The sequence below is a fragment of the Lacerta agilis genome, chromosome 8, assembly GCF_009819535.1.
Source record: "Lacerta agilis isolate rLacAgi1 chromosome 8, rLacAgi1.pri, whole genome shotgun sequence".
Lineage (NCBI taxonomy): Eukaryota > Metazoa > Chordata > Lepidosauria > Squamata > Lacertidae > Lacerta > Lacerta agilis.
The window spans coordinates 49,568,040-49,594,825 of NC_046319.1; the positions used below are offsets into that span (position 1 = coordinate 49,568,040).

General features: G+C 46.1%; 1 protein-coding gene and 1 long non-coding RNA gene across 2 annotated transcripts; one reads left to right on the forward strand and one right to left on the reverse strand.

Annotated features, from left to right (window-relative positions):
• Window positions 1–26,786, forward strand: CALB2 (calbindin 2). Its single transcript, XM_033157334.1, has 11 exons — window positions 1–195; window positions 16,432–16,508; window positions 16,992–17,081; window positions 18,212–18,292; window positions 19,353–19,409; window positions 21,353–21,430; window positions 22,356–22,411; window positions 24,550–24,589; window positions 24,673–24,726; window positions 25,226–25,297; window positions 26,599–26,786. Exons 1-11 carry the CDS (start codon window positions 105–107, stop codon window positions 26,713–26,715), a joined length of 813 nt encoding a protein of 270 aa, XP_033013225.1. The 5' UTR covers window positions 1–104; the 3' UTR covers window positions 26,716–26,786.
• On the reverse strand, window positions 3,024–6,715 carry LOC117051186. The gene is made up of 2 exons (XR_004427157.1): window positions 6,616–6,715; window positions 3,024–3,177 (listed from the first exon to the last, which is right to left on the reverse strand). It is a non-coding gene; the product is annotated as an uncharacterized LOC117051186 (long non-coding RNA).

Sequence of the window (26,786 nt, forward strand, 5' to 3'; positions counted from 1 at the left end):
CTTATAAAAGCAGAGAGGGCAGCGAGGGAGCTGGAGAGGCTGCTGGACAGTTCCTGGTGCTGAACGCAGACAAGAGAGCAACGCGGTTGAGGACCAGTTCGCTCATGGCAGGGAAGCAGCAGCCCCCTTATCTGCACCTGGCAGAACTGACCGCCTCCCAGTTCTTGGACATCTGGAAACATTATGATGCTGATGGTCAGTGAGAATGAAAAGAGGGACACAAACTTCTCTTCATTTAACCATTAGGGACAACTGATGTTTTATTGCTTGGTGCCAACATGTGGCTGGAGGAGATTGATCAGTGGCTTAAAATGGCCAGTGCTAATCATTAGGCATGCTAAGTTTCTTTCTACTTTGCCTGAATTTTTAATTAAAAGGCTGCAATAAGGTGGTTTTTAAGACAGAATTCAGAAAGGTAGTTTCTGTTGCCTGTTCTTTTTGCTGTTGGGTTGCTGTCGGTTTTTAAGTGTCTACGTTTTATAAATTGTTCACTTTTGTTAGCTGTAGTAAATGAGAGTTGGAAACAGTGAGACAAAGAGTGAGCAGAGAGGAGTGGAAATGTTTCTGATGAGAGTGGGAACAATGGGTGTGGGTAAGTTGAAAAGTGTTTCAGTTGGTAGAATTCAATATGTTTTAGAGTAGTATAGTCTCAGTCTTCTGTTTTAGACTTCCTGGTGTTTATTTTCATAAACTTTGGAGGCTCGTAAACTTTTTGCCACTATAAGTAAGTCTGGTTAGAGATCCTGTCCCATGTTAGGAAGAGCTGAGGTGGCTTCTCCTGTTGGATTGTGCCTGTGCAGCTAAACATTTGCTCCTGTAGAGAAGAGGAATGATTGCAGTATGATGGGAGTTTGCCTTACTGTAAAGGGTCCTGTGACTATGTCTTGATAACACCCCCTGTGGGTGTCCCTTACCATTTAGAAACCTTTGATCTGCGCTCTGGAGAATTCTGTGTACAATATGTTTTCCCCACTAGTCACTGTGTCAAGATGGCATAGCAGGATTTTACTCTAGATAGCTGCAAACCTGCCTCTAAGCACCGCTTACAAGTAATTCACATGAGGTAAGCCACTGGGTGCCCGAGGTGGTGGCTGTTAACATCTCACACAACACAGGAACAGATGGCTGCTATCCAGAACGCTGATCCAAAAAGGTTTTTATTTGTGGGAGAGGGGGATACATGCATATTCTGAAACTCTTTAAGCCCTTTGCTGTGCCTCCTCTCCCAGCCATGATGGAATACGCTCAGGAAAAGCAGAACTTGGAAGAAGGTGGATTTTAAGAATTTCAGCTGTAGGGGTGAAACAGTCTCTCTGATACTGTTGCAGGAGGCAAGAGGATCACATGGTTTGAGGCCATAGGGATAAATCTAACCAGGGCCTTTTCTGACTTTTTTGTCCTATGAAATGAAGGAGAACCAAAAATTTCATAAATTAAATCCCCCCACCCTATATATGTGCATGCTTTGACTGCACCAGTTGCCACACTGGTGACAGGGAAGAGACTTTCCTCTGAGATGAACTGGCTGAAGGCACACCCCAGTATGCAGCAGGGGGTGCATGATGCTCCCCTGTGATGTGCTACTGGGTGAATTACTTGCTGGAGCCACTTAAGTGGAGCGTGTGCTTTCAAAACAATGCGTTTCTGTGGCATATTGTGCATGGCGTGGATGATCAAAGGGCTGGGAAGGTGAAGCATTTGGGTGGGTGGGCCAGTTGCATAAAAATGGACCGGTCTCTGTGGCTGCTTGGCTTCTTTATGATTCTTCATGGTTGCAGCAACCTCAGGACAAACAGGGAGCAGAGATCCAGGGGTGGAGTTTTATTCTATTTCCTTAGAAGAGTGGGCGACAACCTGCAGCCCCCAGCTTAGTTTCAAGTGGCCCTCCAGGAACTGCAGGCCCACTTTTCCTTGCTCTGTCTGTGTGTAAGAAAGAGGAGGGGCACTGTGTAATCCTGAAGTGTTGTAAACTCCAGCCAATTTTGACCATGGCCTCAGCTGTCAGCATGGAGTGTCCCCCCCCCCACCTGATTGCCTCTGAGGTTATGCAGCCCCTGATAGAAAAGAGGTTCCCCAGCCCTAACTCAGAAACTCAAATCAGCTGAAACAAAACATCCTAGCAAAATGGTCAGACCATAGTCTGTACGTCAGAAGGAACTGAGCAACCTTCACCTTGGGCAGATGCTGACGGGAGAGGAGTAAAAAGCGGGATGGTGTTTTCAGCTCATTCAGAGTCCGTGATCTCCTGTGGAGTGAGGCAAGCTTAAGCCTACAGAAACTGATTGGGATTAAGCTCACATAACTCACGTTGGATTGCGGCTAAAGTGCAGCGAGCAAGTCCTCTTCCAGATGGCTTGTTTATTGATTATTCACCCTGATTTGTTTGCAGGGAAATTAAGCAGTGTTGACTATTTAATGAGCATTTATTCTGACAATGGTGCATCAAGCAAGTGCTAGTCTACACTTGCTGGTGTATTTCCCCATGACTCCGAATCTCAGAATGTCTGATCTTTTCAGGGAAGAGGGGTTTTGTTGTTGTTTTTTTGCATGACATTCTCCCAAGCACAACCTGAATTGGCCAGTATGTGAACCGAATCCCACCCCAAAATAGCAACAGCCTGGAAGCTCTCAAAAAAGGAGGAAGCTGACCTCGTTGCCCCTCCTAGAGAAGGAAGGCATGCTGGTATCTTTTATTTAGTTTATTTATGGTGGCCTAATAACATATGTTCTCTGGGAGGCTTCCACTAAAAATTAAAGCAAATAAATATAAAGCCGGATAATAAAACCATAAAAGCACCACAAAATCTAATAGAGCAGAAAACTACTAGCAAAATACAAAATCAATACGACACAGCTCACAGCTGCACCAAAATGTCATCAGTCTTAAAACTCCCAAGAATATACCAAAGATCTGAATGTCACTAAAATATATTAAGACTGAAAACCCAGGAAATATAAAAGGGGGGCTCTATAAGAAATGAAAGTCACCACATAGATCCTCTTGCTATAAACTACCTGCCTTACCTTATTTGTTGGGGAGACCCTGAGAAGGACCTCAGAAGATATTGATGTCCGGGTAAGTATATATGGCAGAGACAGTCCTTCAGGTCACCTTGTCCCAAGCTGTTAAAGGTTAATGGGTTAATGGTGGCTCTTTGAACTGGGCCCAGAAATGGACTGGAAGACAAAGCAGAGCAAAAAGCACTGGTGTAACATTACCATGCCATGCAGTCCTAGCTAACAAACTTGCCTGCCCTATTTTGGACCAGAGGAAATTTCCAGACTGCTTTCAAAGGCAGCCCTTCGGGACCACGATCCTACCCAGACATTAATCAATTAATTCAAATATTACTAGATCCCTCTTCATCAAAAAATTGATTCCAGGACTGTTCACAAAGTGTTGAAGACTTTGAGGCTCTATCTGTCTATTTGGCACTGTAGGCAGGAAATGTAGCATTTTTAAAATTGCTGCCTTCATGTGTCCTGGACTTTTAATTTGTTAACTGTGAACCACATTTCCCAAAAACATCAATATTATGACTGCAGACTCTCTCTTGAGCAGCCTTTCTAGATAATGCATGACATCTGCAATATTTTGCACCAGGTACCCAATTTGCATTTGTCAACTGTACTTCACAAGGCCACCTGTTTCTCTTGCAGTCTCACATTTGGAAGACCCCTGTACCTTCCCCACTTAACGCCTGGAGGTATGGTTGGTTAGTTGGTTTAAGCTTCTGTGATTGTATTTCCTTGCCTTGTTCAGAAAGCTCAACCTCTTGCTCCTTCCGTGAGATTAAGAGCCACTCCATGAAATGCATTTAGTACAAGAAGGACTTCCCCTGCTCTCCCTCAGGCCTCAGGGGGGTCTCTGCCTCTTTGAGGGCACAGGGGATTCTGACTTTCCAGCAGCAACACAATCCCAACCCTGGGATGCGGCTGGAGCATGGCAACAATCCTACAAGGCTCACTCTTGAAAGGCAGCAAGACATAGCCCTATTGAGGCACCCTAAAGAAGGAGAGGGAGGACCAGCATGGTAGCTCTCCCCACCCCATCATCATTACCCCCCATGCATTGGATGGAAAAATTTTGAAGTGGGGAGCCTGCTCTCCTTGGGTAAATTCCCTCCTTCCCTGATTTCTGTGCCATGCAGAAAGGCTGTATTGACAGAAAAAGGCTGCCTGCTTCAGGCATTATCCTTCAGCTCATGAAGGATGATTGATGGTGGGGGGCAGGCAGGGCAGAGCATACTCATTCTCACTCACTCTGAACAGAATGTCTGAGTATGGCTAGACCTTGTTAGCATTGTGGATTATATACCTTATTGTCAAAGTGGTGTCGTGTGGGGCATGGTCGTGTCAGGTCGGGGACAGAGAGTGGCGCTAGGGAGGGAGTTGTTGCCGTGACACTCCTTGGTGTGTGGAGTTCCGCAGGGCACAATCCTTTCCCCGATGCTTTTTAATATCTTTATGTGCCCTCTTGCCCAGATTGTCTGGAGTTTCGGGCTGGGCTGTCATCAATATGCTGATGACACCCAGCTTTATCTGTTGATGGACGGCCGCCCTGACTCGGTCCCGGACACACTGACCAGATGCTTGGAGGCTGTGGCTGCATGGATGCGTGGGAGCCAGTTGAAGTTAAACCCTTCGAAGACAGAGGTCCTCTGGCTGGGTCGGGACGACATGGGGTTGGGAGGCCAACTCCCATCTCTTGCGGGGGCCCAATTAGTGCCAGCGCCTTCTGTCAAGAGTTTGGGTGTAACCTTCGACGCCTCTCTTTCCATGGAGGCGCAGGTTGCAGCCACAGCAAAGGTGGCATTTTTCCATCTCCGCCGTATTAAGCAGTTGGCCCCCCACCTCTCTCGCACTGATCTGGCCACAGTGATCCATGCGACAGTCACCTCCAGACTTGATTATTGTAACTCGCTCTACGCGGGGCTGCCCCTGAAGCTGACCCAGAAACTCCAGCGGGTGCAGAATGCCACGGCGAGGCTCCTTACCGGGTCTTTGCCACGGGACCACATTCATCCAGTGCTCTACCAGCTGCACTGGCTCCCGGTGGAGTACAGGGTCAGGTTTAAGGTGCTGGTTTTGAGCCAGTGCAGCAGGGCCTGCAAGACAGAGCTGTTCCACCTGGCCTTTGGGTTGGTTTCTGTTTGATACTTATGCTTCATTCTTTTATTGGTGGGCTATTTGAAAATGAGACTGCAGTTTTAATTTTGAATTTGTATTTTAATCTGTATTTTAAATTGATTGTTTTTATGTTTTTGCTGTGATTTTAATTAGTGTTAGCCGCCCTGAGCCCGGTTTTTGGCTGGGAAGGGCGGGGTATAAATAAATTATTATTATTATTATTATTATTATTATTATTATTATTATTATTATTATTATTATCCTAAATGCCTGATTGGTAGAGGTGGCAGCAAAGCAAGATTCCCCCTCCTGACATTCTGTAAGGCAACAAGGGTGTCTCCTGCAGGCAGCCACTTTGCAGCAGCTTGCCTCCTGTACCACCGGGACTTCAGCCTGTCAGTAAAGCTGGTAAATGAGGCTCAGTGGACTCAGGCACCCTAGACTGTCCTTCCAACCTGAAGACTGTCAGCTGACCTCACTGGCCAAGGAGGACACACCAAGCAAGAAAAAGCCAGTCTAAGCAATGCTAGCCTGATCTCATTGAGTCGCCAAGCCAAGCCTTGCCTTACTTCTGGTGACAAGCTGGAGTCCCTCTCAGTCCCTCCTATTGGTAAGATTTGTAAGGCAGTTTTACTTGACCTGGTAGCACCAGGATGGTACCCCCTCGATTTTTCAACCACAGTTCTCATCAGCCCCAACCAACCCCACAACCATCTGAGGCTGGGGCTGATGGGAGCATGGCTGTGCTGGCTGGGGTGGATGGCTGTTGCAGTCCAGAACTCCTGGACAGCACCAAGTTAGAGAAGGCAGGTATGAGGAATATAAGAGAAATAGGGGGGAGAGAGAGAGAGAGAAAGAGAAAGACGGAATGCCCAAAAGAACTGCATTTCACATTGGCCCCTGTAATTCCTATGTACCCCTCTGCACCCCTCCAACCATGGTTTCCCTCCTTGTAGATTTGTGCAGGATGCATCGTTAAAGGGTGAATGCAACCAAGACACCTTTTGTCAGTTCAAGTAAGCTCAGCTTAAAAACAAACACGACACCCCCACCCCGCAAACAAACACACATACACAGACATAAATGATATGTTGTTGCAGTGTAATTTGAGGGTGATTCAATGTGTGGAGGGGGGGGGGGTCTTCCCAGGGGAGCTAAGGAGATCTAGCCTGTTATTAATATAATCATTTTGGCAACTTATCATTAAGCACAGCTTTTCAGTTACATCACCTCGCTTGCAATGATCAGAGCAGAAACCAAGGACTTGGCATCAGTATGAAATTATACTGTCCCTGCTTTGTAATCCCATTATTATATCAGAGGACCCCTGCAATTTCTATCTTATCTATCTTTCTGATTAATCAAGCCATGTACAATATACTCAGGGTGCTCAAAGCATCACCATCGCATCAACAGCTAATGTCACAGAGGATGCAAAATCTGGAGATCCTAATAATGGTGGATTCCCACCAAGTTATGTCCTACCTCAACCTTGGTGCTTCCTGAAGCCCCTTGAGGTGGTAAGCCACTTCCTCCTTGTCTTCCCCGTTGGTTCAGCGGCATGCAGGACAACCCAGGGGCAAGAATGGCACCAGCAGAGCTGGATGTGGGTGGTGCTCACAACCAAACTGCAGGATGGCAAACCACTCACAAGCTAGAAAACTGCACATAACTTTGGAATACAGTAGGGGCAGAGTCCTGCATTTCATTAGTGTACTTCTGAGTAATTTCCCACATGTAGAAGCCAAGCACAGCAGGCCAAACCCTGATACACTAGTTTTCTATTTGCAGCAAGTTCCCCACCCCTCCCCACCACGTTCATAAGGACACATGCAAAAGTAGCATCTACCGTACTTGTGTGTTCTGAACTGGTACTCACTTTGCTTCATGTGTAAGGCAGGCCTCCAGAATCATGGGTTAAAGTACAGTGGTACCTCGGGTTATGAACTTAATTCATTCTGGAGGTCCATTCTTAATCTAAAACCATCCTTAACCTGAGGTACCACTTTAGCTAATGGGGCCTCCCACTGCCGCCGCGCCACCAGCACGCAATTTCTGTTCTCATCCTGAGGTAAAGTTATTAACCTGAGGTACTACTTCATGGTTAGTGGAGTTTGTAACCCGAAGTGTTTGTAACCCGAGGTACCACTGTAATTACTTTACATATAACAAGTGTTGGAGGTTGGGGTACATTAATTTAACCATGTTGACTGTGTGTCACTAAAAGTTGTGTGAATGTGGTTTATTAGTTTCTGACTGCTCTTGTGAACATGCAAGGTCTCTTTCTAGCACCCTCCATCTTCTCATTGCTCACACTTTCTCCTTTCCAAAGCCATGGCTTAACCTTCCATATTTGCAGGCTTGCTCTGTGTGTCACCCTACCCCACACTCTTTCACTGGCTGCTCAACCCACAGGGATGTGCCAGTAAAACCTCCCCTGATTAAAATTCTCCCTTGGGGGCCCATCAGGGATCAATTACACAATGCCACCTGCTTTAAGAAAACACTTGCCTCACCCATCTCAGGCTTTCCAGCAGGACTCATCCTCAGGACTGCTGCGATTCCCAGAAACCGTGATGGCCCTATGTACAAAGTTGCTTATAGCCAATATGAGCATAGACTGAAAAAGCAAACTCACACAAAACAAAACAGAGTGCCAAGGCCAGCTCAATACATTTTGCTGCCTAAGGCCAAGATGCTGCACCTATTCTACATGCAGAGGCCAACTGGATTGGTGTGTGAATCTTGCTTCCACACTGGCTGGTGGGACAGTGTCTTCCTCTGCACCTGAGGGCTTTTTGGGTGGCCAGGTGGACTGCATGGCATAGGCGGTTCTGTCTGATCTGTGGCCCTCAGCATCTGCCACCTGAGGTCTGCTGCCTCACTCTGCCTAATGGTAGAGCTGGTCCTTGATGATGGCCCCATACTTGTGGGATCCCTTCTGAAGGGATATAGGGCTGGCTCTATCATCACTAGCTTTTGAACCAGCCTTGAAAACCCACTTGGTTCCATCTGCTTTCAGCTGAAATGTTGAGCTGAGTTTTTAGCCTCCTATTGTTTAAACAGCATTTGACTTCCTTGCAATTGTTTTAAATGTTACAGGATGTACGTGTGTGCCCGCTGGGGCTGCCTAATGCCTTTAGATGGCTATTTTTGTTTGTTAATATAAGTGGATGGTTTTTGTTTTGATATTTTCAAGTATGTATGTGGGCCGCATTGGATTGAGAGGCTTTTACCCTGAGGGGGCAATCTAGAAATATTCAAAATAAATTAATACAATGAATATGGCAGGAAAGGGAAGAGGGCTCATTCCTTTCCCCTTCACCTACCCTACAACTGAGTCTGTCCCCCCAAAGCCCCACCCCTTGGCTGGGCTCACTTCCAGTTCTAGAACCCGATGAGGGAGGGGAGACATTTTAAAATAATTACTGTAAGGGGATCTTCAGGGGTGACCCAGGGCCAAGGAAGGAGTAAGTGCCTTCTCATAGCCACCAATCCCTCTCAACACCCCCCACCCCAGGTACTGCCATGAGGAAAACATTGCACTGGAAACCCATTGTTTCCTTCACATGCTTATAGTTTGGTGATATATTTGGTTGGGAGCCTTATAACTTTCATTGTGCAGGTGAAAAAGATGCTTGGGGGATATTTTGTACTGGAAAACAACAGGAGGGGGAAGCTGCTGCCTCTCCCTGCCTGCCCTCCTTCTGCTTAGACAACAGCCTCCTCCTACCCTGGCTCCTTGGGTTGAAAAACAAAATGGAGGAGGAATGGATCACTAGAGCCTCTGTCTGTGGCAGGGGTAACTGCCCTGTGGCCCTTCAGAAGTCGGGCTCAAACTTCCATTAGCCCCTGCAGCCTGCATTGCCAGTAGGCTGGGATGATGAGAGCCAAACCATATCTGGAGTGCCACAGGGGCCCCTCCGCTTCCCACCCCATCCCACTGCCCACTCTATAGTTCACAAGCTGAGAAACAGCAGCCCTCAGTGCTGATCTATCAAAACACCAAACAGCAGGTGTCTGTTTCTTCCATATTGTCAAGTCTGCCAAAAGCACATTTTGCCTCAGGATATTCTGAAGAACGTGCAGGGACACATCCTATCTAAAGGGAGTCTGTTACACATTCAGTTTTCTACTGATGGGGGAGCAGACCACTGAACCCAGTTTATTAAAGTGCTATTTCTTGTTGAACCCAAGTAGACACCTGAAAGGCATTTTACATGTATTTCCTTAAAAAAAATAAAAATAAAGCCTGTATCTCCACAATTAGATAGATTGGCCCACAATAAAAATTCCAAAATCCACAGTTCAATGATGCCATTAGTAGGACCAACCAAAATGTCCACAAAAGAGTCTGCAAGGCTTTTGAGTTATCCAAACTCATCATAGATAGTAAAATAAAATAAAATAAAACGCAGGCAGGTGACAGGAAGGCAAGATGGTTTGTGGTGAAGCTCTCTAAATCTGGTAGGAGTCAAGGTGGAGCAGATGCTGAAATGAAGTTCTGTTTGCTTTGCCTAGGAAGGTTGACTGCTGGGAAGGAGAAGTGTATCAGGGCAGATTCCCTACTTCTGGCCATGCGACAACCCATTCTGTGGTGGTGGTTAGAGAATTGGACTCACACTGGGGAAAAACCCTGGTTCAAATTGCCACTAAGCCATGAATCTTTTACAGCCTAACCTACCTCACGGGATTGTTGTGAGGGAAAGAGAACCGCATACACCACTCAGCTCCTTGGAGGAAGAGTTGCAATACTGATATCAGCAACAAAAGCCCTGAAAATTGCAAGGCATGATAAGAGTTCTAATGTGTAAAGGGGTTTGATTAAGGGATTTTAAAAGTTCTATGTATTTCAAGTTTGCATACAAAATCTCAGCTTGGTTTATACTGCAATTCAGAGCCAAGGACAGCATTTTTGAAAAGCTGAGGTTTACGGCTGTGCAGCAGGCCAGAACAAGGCAAAAGAATAATTAACTACCACGTTGTTTTGATTTATTGCCTTTGTTACGGGCTCCATTTTGAATGGGCTCTCCTCCAAGAGTTCATCTATTACTGGCTGAATGATGGCATTGATGGAGCTTATCAATTTTGGTTTTATAAAATGCTGTGCCTATCTATTATCCTTCTCGCTGCACTCCCAAATAGGATGCTGATATTGGATTTCAGCCCAGGAGTCAGAATGATGACTGGGCTGCCCAGTGTGCAGACAGGACAGGCACCAGCCAGCCCTCCTGCCTACCCAGTTGCCCATTGGAGGAGAAATGGGTGAAGCACTGCCAGCTGCTTTACTTCTCCTGGACCTGGGGAAAGGGGGCCCAGCAGTTGCCCGTGCAGGCTGATTTCTTGTGCCACATGCAGCTGGAAAAGGTCAGGGTGGAAGAGGGAGTGCCAGGGGAGTTCAGGGCTGGCCAAATTGCGTTTTTATTTTGACAATTAATATAGCGCTTAATTACAACAGTCTTTAGGTAGTTAATGGGTAACTCAAGAAAAAACAAAAAGAACAAGAACAAGACAGTTTACCCAGCATGATCAGGATCTTCTTTTCATTACTAGATCTGCATTGCATTTATGGGTGGGGACAATAATTTGTTTGCAAGGATATTGGGAGAATTAACCATCCTCCCCCCCCCCATCCCAGCTCCTCTCATACTACCTTGTCCTGCAACATTGCAACATCTCAAGGACCACAGGTGTATATTTGGGTGATAGGCAGCTTTTTAACGCCCAGGCAAATCTTGTGAAGGTGTCCTTTCCAAAGACTACATGCCTACAAAGGGCTGGAGGGACACCAGCCTAATGGCAGGGCTGCTAGTAGTGTTCCCATCAGATGCTCAGGAGGCATCCAGTGAAATCCTCTGGCAACCACTCTTCTGAATCCTGAAGGAAACAGACATGCTTAAGGGTTTTTATTAATGAAAGCAAGCCACAGTCTGAAAGCAGAACAAATTAGAACCATTACACCTCCATCGTGAGATGAGCTAGGGATGCCCACATAAAAGCCATGGGAGAGGTTGCCAGAGTGTAAGGCAGGCGTAGGAAAACTCGGCCTTCCAGATATTTTGGGACTAAAACTCCCATCATCCCTAGCTAACAGGACCAATGGTCAGGGATGATGGGAATTGTAGTCTCAAAACATCTAGAGGGCCGGGTTTGCCTATGCCTGGTGTAAGGTCACCAGTACAAGGAAAGCATCCAGCTCACTCTGTCTTTCTCTCTCTCTCTCTCTCTCTCTGCTTTCAACCTTGCTCCCGAAAGCCTCTTTGGGCTCTGAACCAGCTGTGTGACCTAGGGAGAGTCCAAAGGGCTAAATTTGGCTCTCCAGCCTGAGGCTGTTTCTCCTTTGAAGCTGGTGGATGAAGTCCAAAGACTTAGGAAGAGACACATTGAACATTCAGGCTCTCCTGTTTATAAATGCTGATAACTGTGCATGTCTGCTGAGGTTATGAAACTTTAGTGTTGTAGTTTCCCCTAACACCTCATGAAAAGCACCTGGTAATACATCGAAGGAAGGCTTGGTACCTTCCCAAAATGACAGTTCTCCAATGGCACTCTATTGGAAGGAGCCATCACAGTTTGTGTTGATGGTGCAGAAGAGATTATGTGCCTTCCTGCCTTCCTGGCTGACTTGTATGAGACCCTCTTTTGAGAGGCTAATCAGGTCCCCGGATGGCCTGCAGGGCATTAGCATAGCAGAACTTTTTGCAAGGAATTTAAAAATGCATTGACTGTTTTAGTAAGTCAGGTCTTATAAGAGCCTTGCTTCAGCTGACCTAATTTGGTGAGACTTCTCTAGGAGTATGAATAAATGCATATTAAGCCTCCCTATCTATTCATGAGAAATACCATTAAAAGATGTTTTTTCAGAACACTCATTTCCATCCTGCTTGGGATCCCCAGAGTTGGAAGGGACACTTGCAGGCCTTCTAGAGCAGGATTCTGGGTTCAAAGGAGGTTAGGTCCAAGTGTAGCTCTGTCGAACAGGGAGCCTCCACAGACACTCCTTCTCACTGCTGGAGGATTCTGCCAAATTTCGCTCTTCAGTGTGCCTATTAAAGATTCACGAGCCCATCCCACACCCCTGGGCATGATGAGGGCTATGCTCTGCTTCCACAGTCAGAGGCAGTAATGCTTAGAATACTAGTGGTGAGTGCTGTTGCACTCAAGTCCTGCTTGCCAGCTTCCCCATAGGCCATTGGCCTGATCCAGCAGGTTCTTCTTATGTTCTATATTGTGAGAGGGAATAATCTAACCAATTCATAATCAATTACTTCTTGTGCTACCTTTGCTGGTTACAGGTGTTTAGCTGTTCTTCTTCTTACCCTGCTTTAAATATCTTCAAATCAGAAAGAGTGTTTTCAGACCTTCTTAATGACTCATGCTTTTCACACGGACCGGTTGACTTGCAACAGCTCCTTGCACACAGCTGTGGTGTTGCACTTGCTTCTGCCATACCTGGGTCCAAGTAGCCACTGAGCTGCAGATTCTGAGGTCGCTTCAAGCAAGTTGTCTCAGTTCCCCTTTCTTAAAATGGGTTCCTTAGCAACTTCCCTCACAGGGTTATTGTTAGAGTGAAGGTTTGTCGTGTATTTTCCCCAGTTAACCAAAAGGTTTAACAATACAATGTCCTTAGTCTCTTTCAAGATAAGAAGTGAAGAGGGCTTCCATCCTTCAAAAAGAAGCTTGCCAAGCCAGCAGCAGCAACTGTGGAGAAATCAGAGTGAGCTCTGTGCCATTTAATAAGGGCTTTGCTGGGCAGCTTGTTTCTACAGGTATATGAAAGAGTTTTCTGCTGCTTTGAAAACCCCTCGTCCAAATGATTTTTAAGGGATTCCATATGAAAAACAGAATTTTTTGGACTCCCTGTAGAAAGAGGCCCAATAGGTATAACCATGCCTTTCCTCTTAATTCTTTGATATTTGAGCCGCTACCATTAAATACTTTTAAACAATGTTTGAAAGTGTACTCAAAGAAAAGCACAAAAGAGAAATGTTCAAGTCAGAAAAGGCAGAAACTTTCATAGAGGAAAGAGGGAATTGGAGAGACTTTGGCCTGCTGAGCCGGCTTTCTATTGGCAGAGCATTTGCAACACAGGAAGCAGACAGATATGTCAGCCATTGAGACAGAAATTAGCAGCTAATTGGACAAGCTGCTTGATGGTGACCAAACCAGCTCCTCCCAAATCCATCCATTGTCAGCTAGGAGTGTGGAGGGGGGTACCTCAGTTCCTTACTTAAGAATCTGGCCTCTCATTGGGAGTCAGGTGTGGATTCATAGTTCTGCTGAAGCAGATGAAATATTGTGCTGCATAAAAGGTGGTGATTTCTGTATTTAAATAAATTTATATAACTGGGACGTTAACCTCCTCTCCCTCATTGGGGCCACATTGTCAATTCTTGGTTAGTCTCCCTCTGCTAGATGTTACCAGACATGAAGGATCCAGGGTCCAGCAGGCATATGGGAGGCTACACCCCCCCCCTCCAAGCACCTGGTCCACATCCTCAAATTGCAATAACTGAAATGTATTCTACAAATTTAAGTGACATAACTGCAGAATTGGTATCTGAAGAAGTGTGCATGCACACGAAAGCTCATACCAAGAACAAACTTAGTTGGTCTCTAAGGTGCTACTGGAAGGAATTTTGTTTTTTAAATTTTTTATTTTGTTTTGACTATGACAGACCAACATGGCTACCTACCTGTAACTGCAGAATTCTTGATATCCAAGTCATGGCAGATCCAAAAGGGTATGGGCGTATTTGGCCTCGGTGTCTTACAAATGTGCCACCATTTACCTCCAGGAGCTCTCTTGCATCCTCTTGTGGGCCAAGATGGAGCATAGACCCTGAATCACTCGGGGAAAATGGTGTTGGGTTTACTTATTTAATTAAACTTATACCCTACTTTTCACTGCATCTGGGTCTCAAAGGGGCCTTATAGAATGACACATCTCACAGGCTTCAGCAGGAGCACCCACAGCATCAGCCAAAAACTCCCCTAGTAGGGTTCTCAGAAATACCTCAGAAATCAACCTCAGAGCAGAGTGGTGTCCTTTAATGCCCATCACTAAGTCCCAATACTTAAAAACTGCATCCTGCCGGAAGGGAGATGGAGATGTAATCCCTGTTAACTACGGCTACTCCCTCTCCGCAATCCCACAAGCCTACATTGGTGCTGCGCAGAGAACTCAGGAGGCCACGGCTGAGAAGGGCCCACTCTTTCTAGCCCATCCACTTTGGTCCTATTATTGAATGCCAGGTCAGCTCCTACATTAGTGATTCAATCCTGGGTGGCAGAAGCTGTCTACACAAGGCAATTTAAAATGGAGTCGAGGCATCTCATGTATGCATGTTTTCCACATTGTCCACACAAAGTTTTCCTCATTCAAGCAGCAGCCCACACTCCCCCTCCCTCATTTAATTCAAGTTTTCCTGATTAGCAGACAAATTGGTAAGCAAAAAAATAAATAAAAATCCAACATATAATTGCTTGTTACTCTGCGGACATACCAATGTGCATTGTGTGGGTGGTTTGTTTTGTTTTTTGTTTTTTACATGTGTGTTGCCATTTTGCTGTGTGCCATCAGGGCTGCCAACAGTTGGGCAGAAAAGGTCAGATTTGGGGGGAGCTCAAGGCCAGCTTAGTTTTGATTTTAAAGTAACTTCTTCCATTCTCTAGATCAGAAGATATGAGCCAATTCATTAACACCTCCACCCCTGTGTCACAATTTCTGTAACATGAGCTAGTCTTTTCGGTGGACTCTACTTTGCAGGGTTCTAGCCAATGAATGGCAAGTGACATTTTTGGACATCACCAGGAGGAGCTAGGAAATCTTAGAGCTGCCTTTTCCTGCTTCTGTTTCGTTGCTGCCCAGATACTGCATATAATGGGGAAGGGGGTGCACACATCATGGGCGTTGAGTGAGTTTTTGGCTTTCAGCAGTGGCACCACGTGTGCCTGCCCTCCCACTGTTCTTTCTCTGTGTACGTCCAGTAGGCGTTCCAGAAAATCAAAGAAACACATATAGGCAGCATCTTGGTAGGCACGTACATTTAACAATTTAACAATTTCTGTGGTGGTGATAACAAAAATGTACACACAGCTTATATGTATGTATGTGTATATATATATATTTATGTTTTTCTTATTTGCAATCATGTTTTTTGAAGAGACATATAAAAGTGTAAATGCAGCTTATGATGCCATTAAAATGTGTTGATATTTTCTTCTTCTTCTAAACATAATGAGCTATACAAGCTTATTTTTTCCTGGGCTGCTGAATAAGGCAATTTATTGTCTATTTCATAGCCTGTTTTTAATCTAGTCCTGGCATCCTATATTAACTTTTCTGGGAGTAAGGCTGCAATCCTCATCCCATTTACCTGGGAGTAAACACCTTAAATTCAACAGGACTTACTTTTGAGCAGACATGATTAGGATTCTGCTGTACTTTTGAGTAGATCTAGGATTATGTTGTTAATCTCTCCCTTTCTCCCTCCAGTCCTAAATTTTAAAACAATTATGCAGGGCTTATTTAGGTGTCACTGATGTCACTTGGCAAGAAACTAATACTAATTTTTAAATAATTATTCTGCAGTGACCAACTGGTTTTGACAGTAAATATGTGGTGCATGTATTTTTTACATTTCCAGTGTTGGAAAGCTTTTTGTTTTATTTTTGGCATTTTGCTGTAAAATATCAGGTCTGTGAAATGGTGCCGCTAAAGCGAGGGAGGGGCTGCTTCTTTGGCTTTGTGAAGGTTTGTATTTCTTGACATGAACGGCAGTACATGTTTGTATCTTGATTAGCCTGCTGTTTTGTGCAAGTCTGGCATTTCAGAAAACTTGTATCTCAAAGAAATAATAATTGTGCCCCCCTCCCCAAAAAACTAATGCCTCTAGGCATGCCCTCAATGGACCTCAAAGCTTCCAGAACTCAGGGAGGGCAGAGGAAGTACTAATTGAGGGGAGGGGGCAACATACCCCATCAAGCACAACTCACTAGTGTGGATAGGAAAAACAGAGGCAGAGTTCAACTGAAAGCTCGCGTGCGTGAATGAATGTGCACAAAAGTACACATGGAAGACTCTGATCTGTGGCACTCGTGTGTGCATGGACACTGGTGTGTACAGAGCCTGACCAGTGTGGAAACATCCTTGGTGGGGAGGTGAAGGCATGGCTGAATGAAAGGGTAGCACAGGCCATGTTCATTTGTTACTCAAAGCAAGAGGAGAGATGCCTTTTGCTATCCTTTTTTCCAGCTTTGGATGCTCCTTATTGCTCCCTTTTGTGCTTCTTCTTTCAGGAAACGGCTACATTGAAGGCAAAGAACTGGAAAGCTTCTTCCAAGAGCTAGTGAGCGCCAGGAAGGGAGCAGGAGTGGTAATGACCTGTGCATTTTCTTTCTCATGTCCATTAACTTCTGCTTCTATTCCTGTTTTCAGCTTAAAGAGGCTGTCTGTCCTGTGCCCATTTATTTGGGAGTAAGCATCTAGCTTGACCCCTAAAAGAAAGGACTAAACTGGGTTTTAAAGTTTGCATTGCTGTAATTTTTGCCTTTGGGTTAAACAAAATGTCATATTCTTATTATTCAACACTGCTGCTTTATTGGAAAGGTTGGGGGAACCTGTGGCCCCCAGAGGTGTTTCTGAGTGACAACTTCTGTTCCATCTATGTTTTGGGGATTTTAAAAGCAAAGGCTGCACTCAATGGGGAGGAGCATGGATCCCAAATGCCATTTCTCCTTGAAATGCAGCTTGCCTGCTGGTCTGGGCACAGGACGGAGCCCAGAAGTGGCTTTGTTTCTGCCCACCGACCAAGCTGAGCTTACATCAGAGGAGTGAGCCGTGCCCCCTCTTTTCTCAGGAATCGAAAAATGTCAACGTTGCGGAGAAGATGCAGGAGTTCATGCGAAAATACGACAAGAACGCCGATGGGAAAATTGAAATGTCTGAGGTGAGCTGTGTGACACCCTCCCCCCTGCAGAAGTCCAGAAGCCCCCTGCCCTGAAGAGGGTGTGAGCCTGTGCATTCGGCAGAATGCTCACTCCTCTCTGCATGATGACTGCTCTGAGTCTGCCTATATGCAGGCAGGGACAAAGTCAGCAAAAGGGAAATGCTGCAGATCTCCTGACGGGAAGAAGATTGCCCATCTTGGCACTGCCATGCCTCCTTGCTGCTCTTACCCTCTGGGCCCAATCCTCACCATTCCTCATGATGGCAAGAGGAGGTGGCTCATCTCCACACTGTTGTTGCTGTTTGCCTCAGCCCTGCTAGAGCTCCCTTCCCCAAGCTGGTGACTTCCAGTGGTTCTGAGCTACAACTCCTATCAGTCCTTATCAGCATGGTTATGCTCTCCTAAATCCCAGGATCCTATGGCTGGGACTGGCAGGGGTTGTAGTCCAAGACATATGGAGGGCACCAGCTTGGGGAAGGCTGTACTAAAGCCTTGGAGAATGCAGAACAGCAGGCAGCAAAAGCTGGAGGAAGCCCATCTAGCATAAAACCAAGCAGCCACCATGGCTTTCCAGGGTGAATCAGAGGGGACATTCCAGCCCCACCTAGAGATGCCACCGGAATTTGAATATGGGACCTTCTGCAGGCCATGCAGGTGCTGTATCCCTAAGCATTTCCCTCCAGAGGCTGTTCAAGCTTCCCTGCAGCTGCTACTTAAATAACAAAAATGTGTGTGTTAAGTGCATTCGTACAATGGACATCATATCTAGTTTGGCCCTTGGTTGTTCTGAGGAATCCTCCTGAGCATATTTCTCAGCAGTTTCCCTAACCTGGATTATGCTGTTCCAAAACCAGTCATTTTACCCTGTGACCAGGAGTCCTTTGGATTGCCAACAGTTCACTTCAGTGATCTAAAGTGGGCTTGCTCCAAAACTGTCCAAGTTGAACTTCTCCCTGTATTCTTTCCTAGAAAAATGGCAAGACAGAAGGTCAGGGGAAAGGAGACCAGGAACATACTTTAAGCAGTTGTTGTTGTTGTTGTTGATATCGTCTACACTGTTCTCAATCAGTTTCTCTCTCTGAGGTTGACATGCCTTTCCTGTCTCTTTCTCCTCCTCCACCCCCACCCAGCTGGCACAGATTTTGCCCACAGAGGAGAACTTCCTACTCTGTTTCCGGCAGCATGTTGGCTCCAGTGCCGAATTCATGGAGGTAAGAATAACTTGGCTCCTCCAGACTGGGGTGGGTTTTGTTTTTAGCAGGTGAATTTTGCAAGATGCTACTGACGCCGTAAGAGTGCATTGGTACTGGGCCGTCCACATCAATCTGCTTCGTTAGTTATTCTGTGCTGCTTCCCCAGTGTTACCACATTATTGCCATCTGGAAGGGCCCTCTTGCACTGCAGAGCACCAAGAACTGGACAAAATAATAATAATACACAATAACATTTGTCATATGAAAAGTTACAGGATTTCAGCTCTGAGGTAGGCACCAACTGGAAACGGGCCAGCCTGTTCGCCCCAGAACTTTTGCTACAGGGCTACGGCCCACTTAGTGAAGCAGAGGAGGCCAGGCCAGCAGGGTTGTCATAAGGTTGGCATTGGGCAACTTCTCCCTGGAAGCAAATAGGTGCTGTCTGCCTAGAGGGACATAAATAAATAAAAACGCTACTGATATGTCGTCATCTTGAGACATACGTCCAACAGCTGTGAAACAGCGATCCATCCAAGCAATTAAAATGAATAATAGGAAATGAAAACCATGTTGGGAAATGAAACTGGAGTCCATCTGTTGTTAGCTAATGGGCAAATTAAGTTGTGTGACAGGCGCAGGCAATTAATTATTAAAATTGATCTGCTTATAATAATTTGTGCTTAAAATATTCATTCTTTCAATAATGAAGGTGAACCCTTGACACAGCATTTTCCACTGTGCTGGCCTTTCTCCAGACGAAAACAATATTGAGAATCTTTTCCCACTGATACTGAAGATTTGGAAAGCGGTTGCTCTGTGATACAGGATGGCTCCAAAGACCATTTCTTAATTGATTGAACTGCTCTCTGATGGATTTTCAGTTACCGGCTCATTATTGCTTTTTCCTAATCTGCTGATTCATTTGTTATGTTCTTCATCATTGGTGCTCCTGCTGCTGCTGCTGCTGTTCTTAGCCACCTTGGGGCATTTTGTGAGAAGGTGGGTTATAAATCCCAAAATGTATAAAAATCAATATAAATGCAATTGTTGTGACAAATCTGTGCTCTTTCCATTGCAGGCTTGGCGGAAGTATGATACCGATCGCAGTGGCTACATCGAAGCCAATGAGCTCAAGGTGGGCTGAGCTGAGGTTGAGGCTCGGAGTAGAACCAGATGCAAAATGGCTCACAGGGATAAATATCTTTTAAAAGTTAATACCAATTGCATACTTGCATGCACACACACACACATTTTCTAATGCACAAATAGCCTCTGTGCAATATCAGTGCGCAGCATCTTCAAAGCGCTTCTATTTGGTTTTCTGTACTCTTTGTAATAGCCCTGTAGGGTTGGCCAGTGTTAAGATGGTCACATTATAGGTGGGAGCTGAGTTCGAGAGAAGCTTTCCTGTGCAAGCACAATGATGAAGTGAGATTTGACTCTGCCGGGTATTTTGTGGCTGGCAATTCACTCTTTGAACCACTATTCTACAACAACGACCCCCTCCCCTCCCCTGCTCTTCACAAAGCATCTATTGATCACGGCTCTGATACTGCTGCTGTCCTTAGCACTTGAGGCATGGGGGGGGGGGAGAAGAGTAGCAGCACTAAGAGGCGGCTTCAACTGTGGCAACAACATCTTTTGTTTGTGCTGAAAATGGCCTCCCTATCCATCACATTGCCATGCTCTTACGTGTTTCCCCACCTGCATCCAAATCTCTGCATGGAGCAGGCAAGAGGTGTGTGTAGACTCTGCAGCATCTCATTGCAAAAAAAGAAACCCAGTGTTAGAGCGGGGGCATGTCCACTGGTCCATACCAGTGTCTGCTGTAATGTGTGGATTGCCACTGCTTGAACAACCAGAGACGCTCAGGAGTGGCAGCAGCAGCACCTCCTACCTCCCAGCAGGCGAATTCTGTTTCCTTTCACCCATTTCTTTTTCCACTGCCACCGCAATCTTTCAGAGGCCAGGTAATGTGCAGTTGAGCAGGGGGCTGTGAGTTGGGGCTGTTGCCGAACACTGTCCTCCTTTTTTTTATCACAGTGGGGAGAGTGGATTTTGTTGATGCAACGACTGTGGCTCAAGGTCTGTGACGGCAGTGGGGAGACAGCTGATTCTGCCCCAGTGCATATCCCTTTGCCTCCCCCACCCAACTTCTTGTTTTGACAGAAGGAATGGCGGAGAAAGGAGCTCCTCCTTTATAGGGAACTCCAAGGACAAAATAAAGGATCTGGCCGCTGGATCAGGCCAAAGCACCCTCCTCTAGTCTGGCATGCTGCTCCCGCCGTGGCTAGCCAGATGCCTCAATAGGAAGCCCACCAGCCAGACCTGAGCACAGCAGCAGCTCTCTCCCTGCTTGTGATTCCCAACAACTGACATTCAGATGCATACTGTTTCCAACCATGGAGGAAGAATATAGCAATAGTGGCTAGTAGCCACTGATACCTTCCTCTTCCTCCTCCTCCTCCTCCATGGGTTTGTTTGACCCTCTTCGAAAGCCACCCCCTGCCTGTGGGGTCCCTTACAACTCTACAGTTCTATGACTGTATGTCACACTGAAAGGCGTGTTGCACACTTATTTACAGTTTCTAGAGCACTTCTTGTGTGCAAATGCTTCTTACTCTTTATTGTCGCCACAGCATTTGCCTCTTACCCCCATTTTACAAATCAAGTGTCTAAACCAAACAGAAGCCATTTTTGGTCAATGGAAGAGTCTCTTGTTAAAAGGCAGTGCTGTGGCTTTTATGCACAGCTCATTCCACTTCTTACTGTAATGGCATGCTAGATGTCTGGCCTTACTGTGGCGGGATTCTCTTTGCCTGCTTCCCCTACAGTCTTGTCTGTCACTGGAGGCTGGGGTCAGTGGTGGTGGTGTTTATGCAGGAAGGAGAGTTGTAGCTGCTGTTTTCAGCAACAGTTGCATCCTACCCAGGATGCCTCATTTCTTCTGCATATTTGTGCTTGCTTCCTAGGACATCAAGGCCTGTTGAGCATACGGCTGAGCTTAGTTCTGAGTGGGCACATTTATGATGGGGCTGTAAATCAATCTGCACCTTCTCATGACATCTCTTTTTGTAGGGATTTCTTTCGGACTTGCTTGAGAAAGCCAACCGGCCCTACGACGAACCAAAGCTGCAAGAATATACACAGACCATCGTAAGTGCAAGAAGCCCCCTGGGAGTAGGAAGGTCTCCTGTGGGGTGGGGAGGTCCGTTGCTCAACTCCAGAACCACCTGCAGGCTTCCTCTGTCCCCCGTAGGCTGTATCCCCCAAAAGCTCCTGCCACAACTAATTAGTTAGGCTTTAAAAGTGCCCTCTCTGGCTGCAGTCCACATCAACCTTCTTCAACCTGATGTCCTCCAGATGTTTTAGACTACAACTCCTAACCATTGGCCATGCTAACTTGGGCTGATGGGAGTTGTAGTCTAAGACATTCAGAGGGCACCAGGTTGGGGGAAGGCTGCTATGCGGTCAGGCTGCTGAAATCCCATTGTCCTCTGTGCAATTTAAGCAGCCTAAATGGGTGGGCAATTACAGCCTTTCTGGCTTTGGTGGGGGTATCATGTTTGGCAAACAATCACCGTGATCAACTCCCACTTGGAAACCTATGTCCCCACTGCGGAAGGACGTGTGGATCCAGAATTGGCCTCCACAGTCACTTACAGACTCACTGTTAAGACTGTGTTCATGGAAGACAATCTTATTCGGCTATGAGTAATCGCCAAAGAAGAAGAAGACATACTAGTCCTGGGAGAGATGTGGTGGCTTGGGTGCGCATAGGCTTCGCGCTGCATAAACGGGCCACCCACTGCCTCCCCCCAGCTGTAGGGCAGCTGAGTGGGAGGAGGCAGGCAAACCCCAAAGGCCCTGCAGTGTGCCCCCCTTGCCACGCCCCTATGAGTGTGCCCCAGGCGCCCAAGCGGCTTCCTCTGCCGCTGCCCAGAATGGCTGGGACAACCCAACCAGATGGGCGGCATATATAAATAATAAAATTATTGTTATTATCATTAGGGGTGTCTTGTTGCAGCCCAAACCTTTAACTTAGGAGCCACTCACAGACTGTCGCTTTCTGACCCCACAGCTGCGAATGTTTGACTTGAATGGGGATGGGAAGCTCTGCCTGTCGGAGATGTCACGGTAAGATTCATAGAATCCATAGGATTGGAGGGGATCCCAAGGGTCATCTAGGTCACCCCCTGCAATGCAGGAATCACGGCTGATGGATGGCCATCTAACCTCTGTTTAAAAATCTCTAGTGAATGGGAGTCCACCACTTTCCAAGGGAGTCCATTCCAGTGATTCATCACATTGTTATAAACCCCAAAAAGCCAGACATCTTTCTTTGGTTGTCACTTTTCTGGCAGGGAAAACTCTGATTTTGTCTGAGAGTTTGCTGCTCCTGCCCTTCCTAAACAAAGCTCTTATGCCGTCAGACCTCCCCACACCCCTCCATATGGCAGAAATAATATAAGTGTAGAGTCTCTTTTTCTCTGGATGCAATCTCCAATGTACCCTTCCAGTCTGAATAGTCGAGTTTCTTCCTGAGTAATCCCGAACCTGGTGCTTTCCCACTGTTTGGGGCTACTACAGCTCTCCTCACCCTCAGCCAGCATAGTCAATGGGGGCTGCAGTCCAAAAGAATGGGGTGGTAGGTGTTTTCCAGGTTGTGCAAGGCTGGATGAGTGCGGAATAGTGGTTAGCATGTCAGACTAAGATCCAGTAGACCAGAGTTCAAATCCTGACTCACCCACGAAGCTTGCTGGGTGACATTGGCCCAGTTAAACTTGGCCCGCAGCCTCACCTACCTCACAGTCACACCCTTTTAACCCACATCTTGAGCAGAGGAGTTCCTTGCAACTTGTCCCTGTAAGGCAGGGGTGTCCAAACTTTTTTTTTTCAAAGAGGGCCAGATTTGATGAAGTGAACATGTATGAGGGCCGACCATTTCCCCTGAAATTCTTTGAACCATCAAAATTAAATGCAAATTAACTATTTTATGCAAAGTTTATTGCAAACGGCATACTTTTCATTTCGTCACATGGATGGCAAATCTAAACAGGTGTTAAATCACTCTGCCTTTCATATCTGAAGGCCAGATGGGGAAAAAATCCAGGAAGCTGAAATATATGTCAGGATCATTGTAAAGTACATTACATATTATTGGTAATAAGGGTTATCTGTCAACTTTTAAGTTCAAAAAATATGAACAGGGACATAACACCAGGTATACATGTGTCCAAATACATTTATACCTGATTTAGACCAACTGCCATTAACTGAGATTTTACAATGTATTCATCTCAATTGGAAAAAAAATGATGCTGCACTAATGTGAAGGGTGAAACTGACAGGGATGCTGCCCGCCTGTGTGTGAGTGGGTGCATGTGTGTGGGGGTGGGGTGGCTCTCCTTCCCTCTGCCTTCTGGGAGGACGTAACAGGGATATGCCCTGTGCCTATCCACTGGCGTAGCTAGCCCAGATGGTACCTGGTGCAGATTTTTTTTTTTGGTCACCCCCTTGGGATCCGGGGCAGCACCTGTGTGGCACCCCGTTTGGACTGTGCATGTGTGGCATCCCGTATGGACGCTGCGCCCTCGGCCACTGTACACCTGGGGGAGGCAGAGGCCATCTTGTCACCCCTCCCAGAGCTGCACCCGGGGCAGTCCGCCCCCCAGCCTCCCCTTCCCATGCCACTGCACCTATCAGAGACCAGAGCCTGCACCCTGCTTGGGCAAATGGGAATGCAGGCTGGGACTTGGGCAGCATCCCTGCTAGAAGGCAGAGGGAAGGAGAGCCGCCGCCACACACACACACACACACACACACACAAGTGAGCTCTCTGTCGGCAAGCAGGAAGGAAAGCCTCTGCAATAAACTTTGCATAAAATAGTTAATTTGCATTTAATTTTAATGGTTCAAAGAATGTCATGGGAGAGCAAGCAGAGCAGCAGGCACTCAGGGGGCTGCAACAGATTGATTTTTCCAAATTGCCTGTGGGGCCGTTTTAAACCAGGACGCGGGACGCAATTGGCCTGCCATGTTTCAAAAGGACTTCTGAGGCAAATGTCTCCAATCCCAGTAAGGCACGATCCAGTTTCCAAATATTATCCCAGCTCCAGAAATCGACATTCCATCTCAAAGTTTGCCCCAAGCAAAATGCATCTGGAACTGACAGACAAAACTCACCTATTCAGGGGTGGTACTGATCCCTTATCTTCCTGGCAAAAGTCATGCTGTACCGTCTTTTGTCTGACGTTTTCCCATTCATGTTGCAGACTATTGCCTGTGCAAGAGAACTTCCTTCTTAAGTTTCAGGTAAAAAAAAAAAGTGATGGTGGGATATTGGTGGGGTTGCTTTCCTCCTGTTTATCTTAATCCATTTCTCCTCATTTCTTCAGGGAATGAAGCTAGATTCAGACGAATTCAATGCTATCTTTGCATTTTATGACAAGGTACAATATCTAGATCTTCACTCACCCCTTCTTCCCTGGGTGGGGGGGAGCCCCATTTTGTGGCTCACCTCAGGTGCCAAAATGTCTTGGGCTGGCCATGCATGGAACTCTCTTCTGACACAAAGGAGCCTCAGCTTGGTCTGTTCTCCTTGGGGGCAATGAGTAGGCATGTGAAGAAAGCCACTCAGCTGATATTGTTTCTGCAGTTTGCCAAGTTGACCACTTTGTTCTAACAAAGGAAGGTTTTCCTGTATTTCGGCACCAAAATAAAAAATAAAGGAAGGTTTTCCTTTGATGGTGCTTATATTTCCAAGGTTTCAAACAAGAAAGCAGCTATAAAGCAGAAAATTTTCAAACAGCTGGGATGGAGAGTAAGGCTGGTGTGCCTGCAGATTACAAGTGAAGGAAGAGAAGACTTTCAGCGGTGGGGAATAATGTGCCTTCTGAGTTAAAAGAATAGCCTAATCTCGCTCTATTATCTCCTACCATTAATATCCAGGATGGAAGCGGCTTCATTGATGAGAATGAATTAGATGCTCTTCTGAAAGATCTCTATGAGAAAAACAAGAAAGTGAGTGCATAAGGTGGTGTGTGTGTGTGTGTGTGTGAGAGAGAGAGAGAGAGAGAGAGAGAACACAAGATTGGGGGCAGGCCCTCCTCACCCCAAAGCACACATTATGAGGAGTGTCCAAGCACTTACTGTAAAGATTATAGCCCGATGCAGAAACATCAAGTGAGAAAATTTATTTGCAAATCTGTCCCAAAAACTGTGTCTGAAAGATTGCACCATTGCACCCTGTCTTGAGGGATCTAGTACCCTTTCCTTATTGCACTGCTAGCAATTGGAGGCTTAATTCGTAATGGAGCCTCGGGAAGAATTCTGGTTTTAAAATTCATACACTTAAAAACTCCATGTGAAAAACTTCTCATTCCCTATAGTCAGAACTTGGAATTTTTAAGTGTAAGATTTGATACTTTGGTGTAGTTGGCTTTCAGTTTTTATTAAACATTTAATTTTTGTATCCAGCTTTGTAGGAATGAAAGAGGGATCATTGTTGAGTTCTGGGCTCATGATATTAGGTGTGTGTGTGTGTGTGTGTGTGTGTGTTGGTCTCTATGTGTTTTGAGACAAATCACCTTTCGTCCACAGCAGCTTGGGGCGATATACAACAGGTATGAACTGCATAACACAGACATCAATAAAACAGTAACTAAAATAAAAGTGTTACTGCATAACTAAGAAGTTATTAAAATATTCATTCACATATTGTTGCTGCGGGTGAGAATCCCATAATTAAACTACAGAAGCCTGGATAAAAGAGTCCTCATTTGCCTTCTGAAGACCAGCAATGAGGGTGACAATCCTACCTCAAGGGGGAGACCATATCAAAGCTGGGGGCCTCACCACAGAATTCCCTTTCTGCATGTTCCCTCTCCCAAATACTGTTTGGGACCATAAGTAGACCTCCCTGTTTTTTACATTGAATAGGAGGCTAAGGAGGCAAAGACGTGTATTATATGATTCCTGCATTGCAGGAGGTTGAACTAGATGTTCTTTTAGGCCCCTTTCAACTCTACAGTTCATAGAATCATAGAATTGTAGAGCTGGAAGGGACCCCAAGGGTCATCTAGTCCAACTCCCTGCAATTCAGGATTCTCGGCTAAAGTATCCATGACAGATGGCCATCCAACCTCTGCTTAAAAACCTCCAAGGAAGGAGTGTCCACAACCTCCCGAGGGAGACCATTTGCTAGGTGTTCCATTCTACGCTATTTGCTAGATATTCTAAAGCCTTGCTCTGAACTTCGCTCCCTTCTCCAGTCACGTGAAATTTCATTGCTCCCCCCCCCCCCGTTCTTTCCCCTTTGCCAGGAAATGGGCATCCAGCAGCTCACCAACTACAGAAAGAGCATCATGAATCTGTCCGATGGGGGGAAACTTTACCGCAAGGAACTGGAGATCGTTCTCTGCAGCGAGCCCCCTCTGTAAAGATGAGCCGCCCCCTCCACGACTCAACCCGCCGCCCCCCGCCCTGCCACAACCAACAACAAAGGAAAATG

What these genes read in the sequence shown, in the direction of transcription:
- CALB2 (XM_033157334.1), top strand. Translation starts at nt 105, where the DNA reads ATGGCAGGGAAGCAGCAGCCCCCTTATCTGCACCTGGCAGAACTGACC. An exon ending in GAAACATTATGATGCTGATG is followed by an intron (nt 196 to 16,431) that starts GTCAGTGAGAAT and finishes TTCTTCTTTCAG; the next exon opens with GAAACGGCTACATTGAAGGC. An exon ending in ACTTCCTTCTTAAGTTTCAG is followed by an intron (nt 24,590 to 24,672) that starts GTAAAAAAAAAA and finishes TCATTTCTTCAG; the next exon opens with GGAATGAAGCTAGATTCAGA.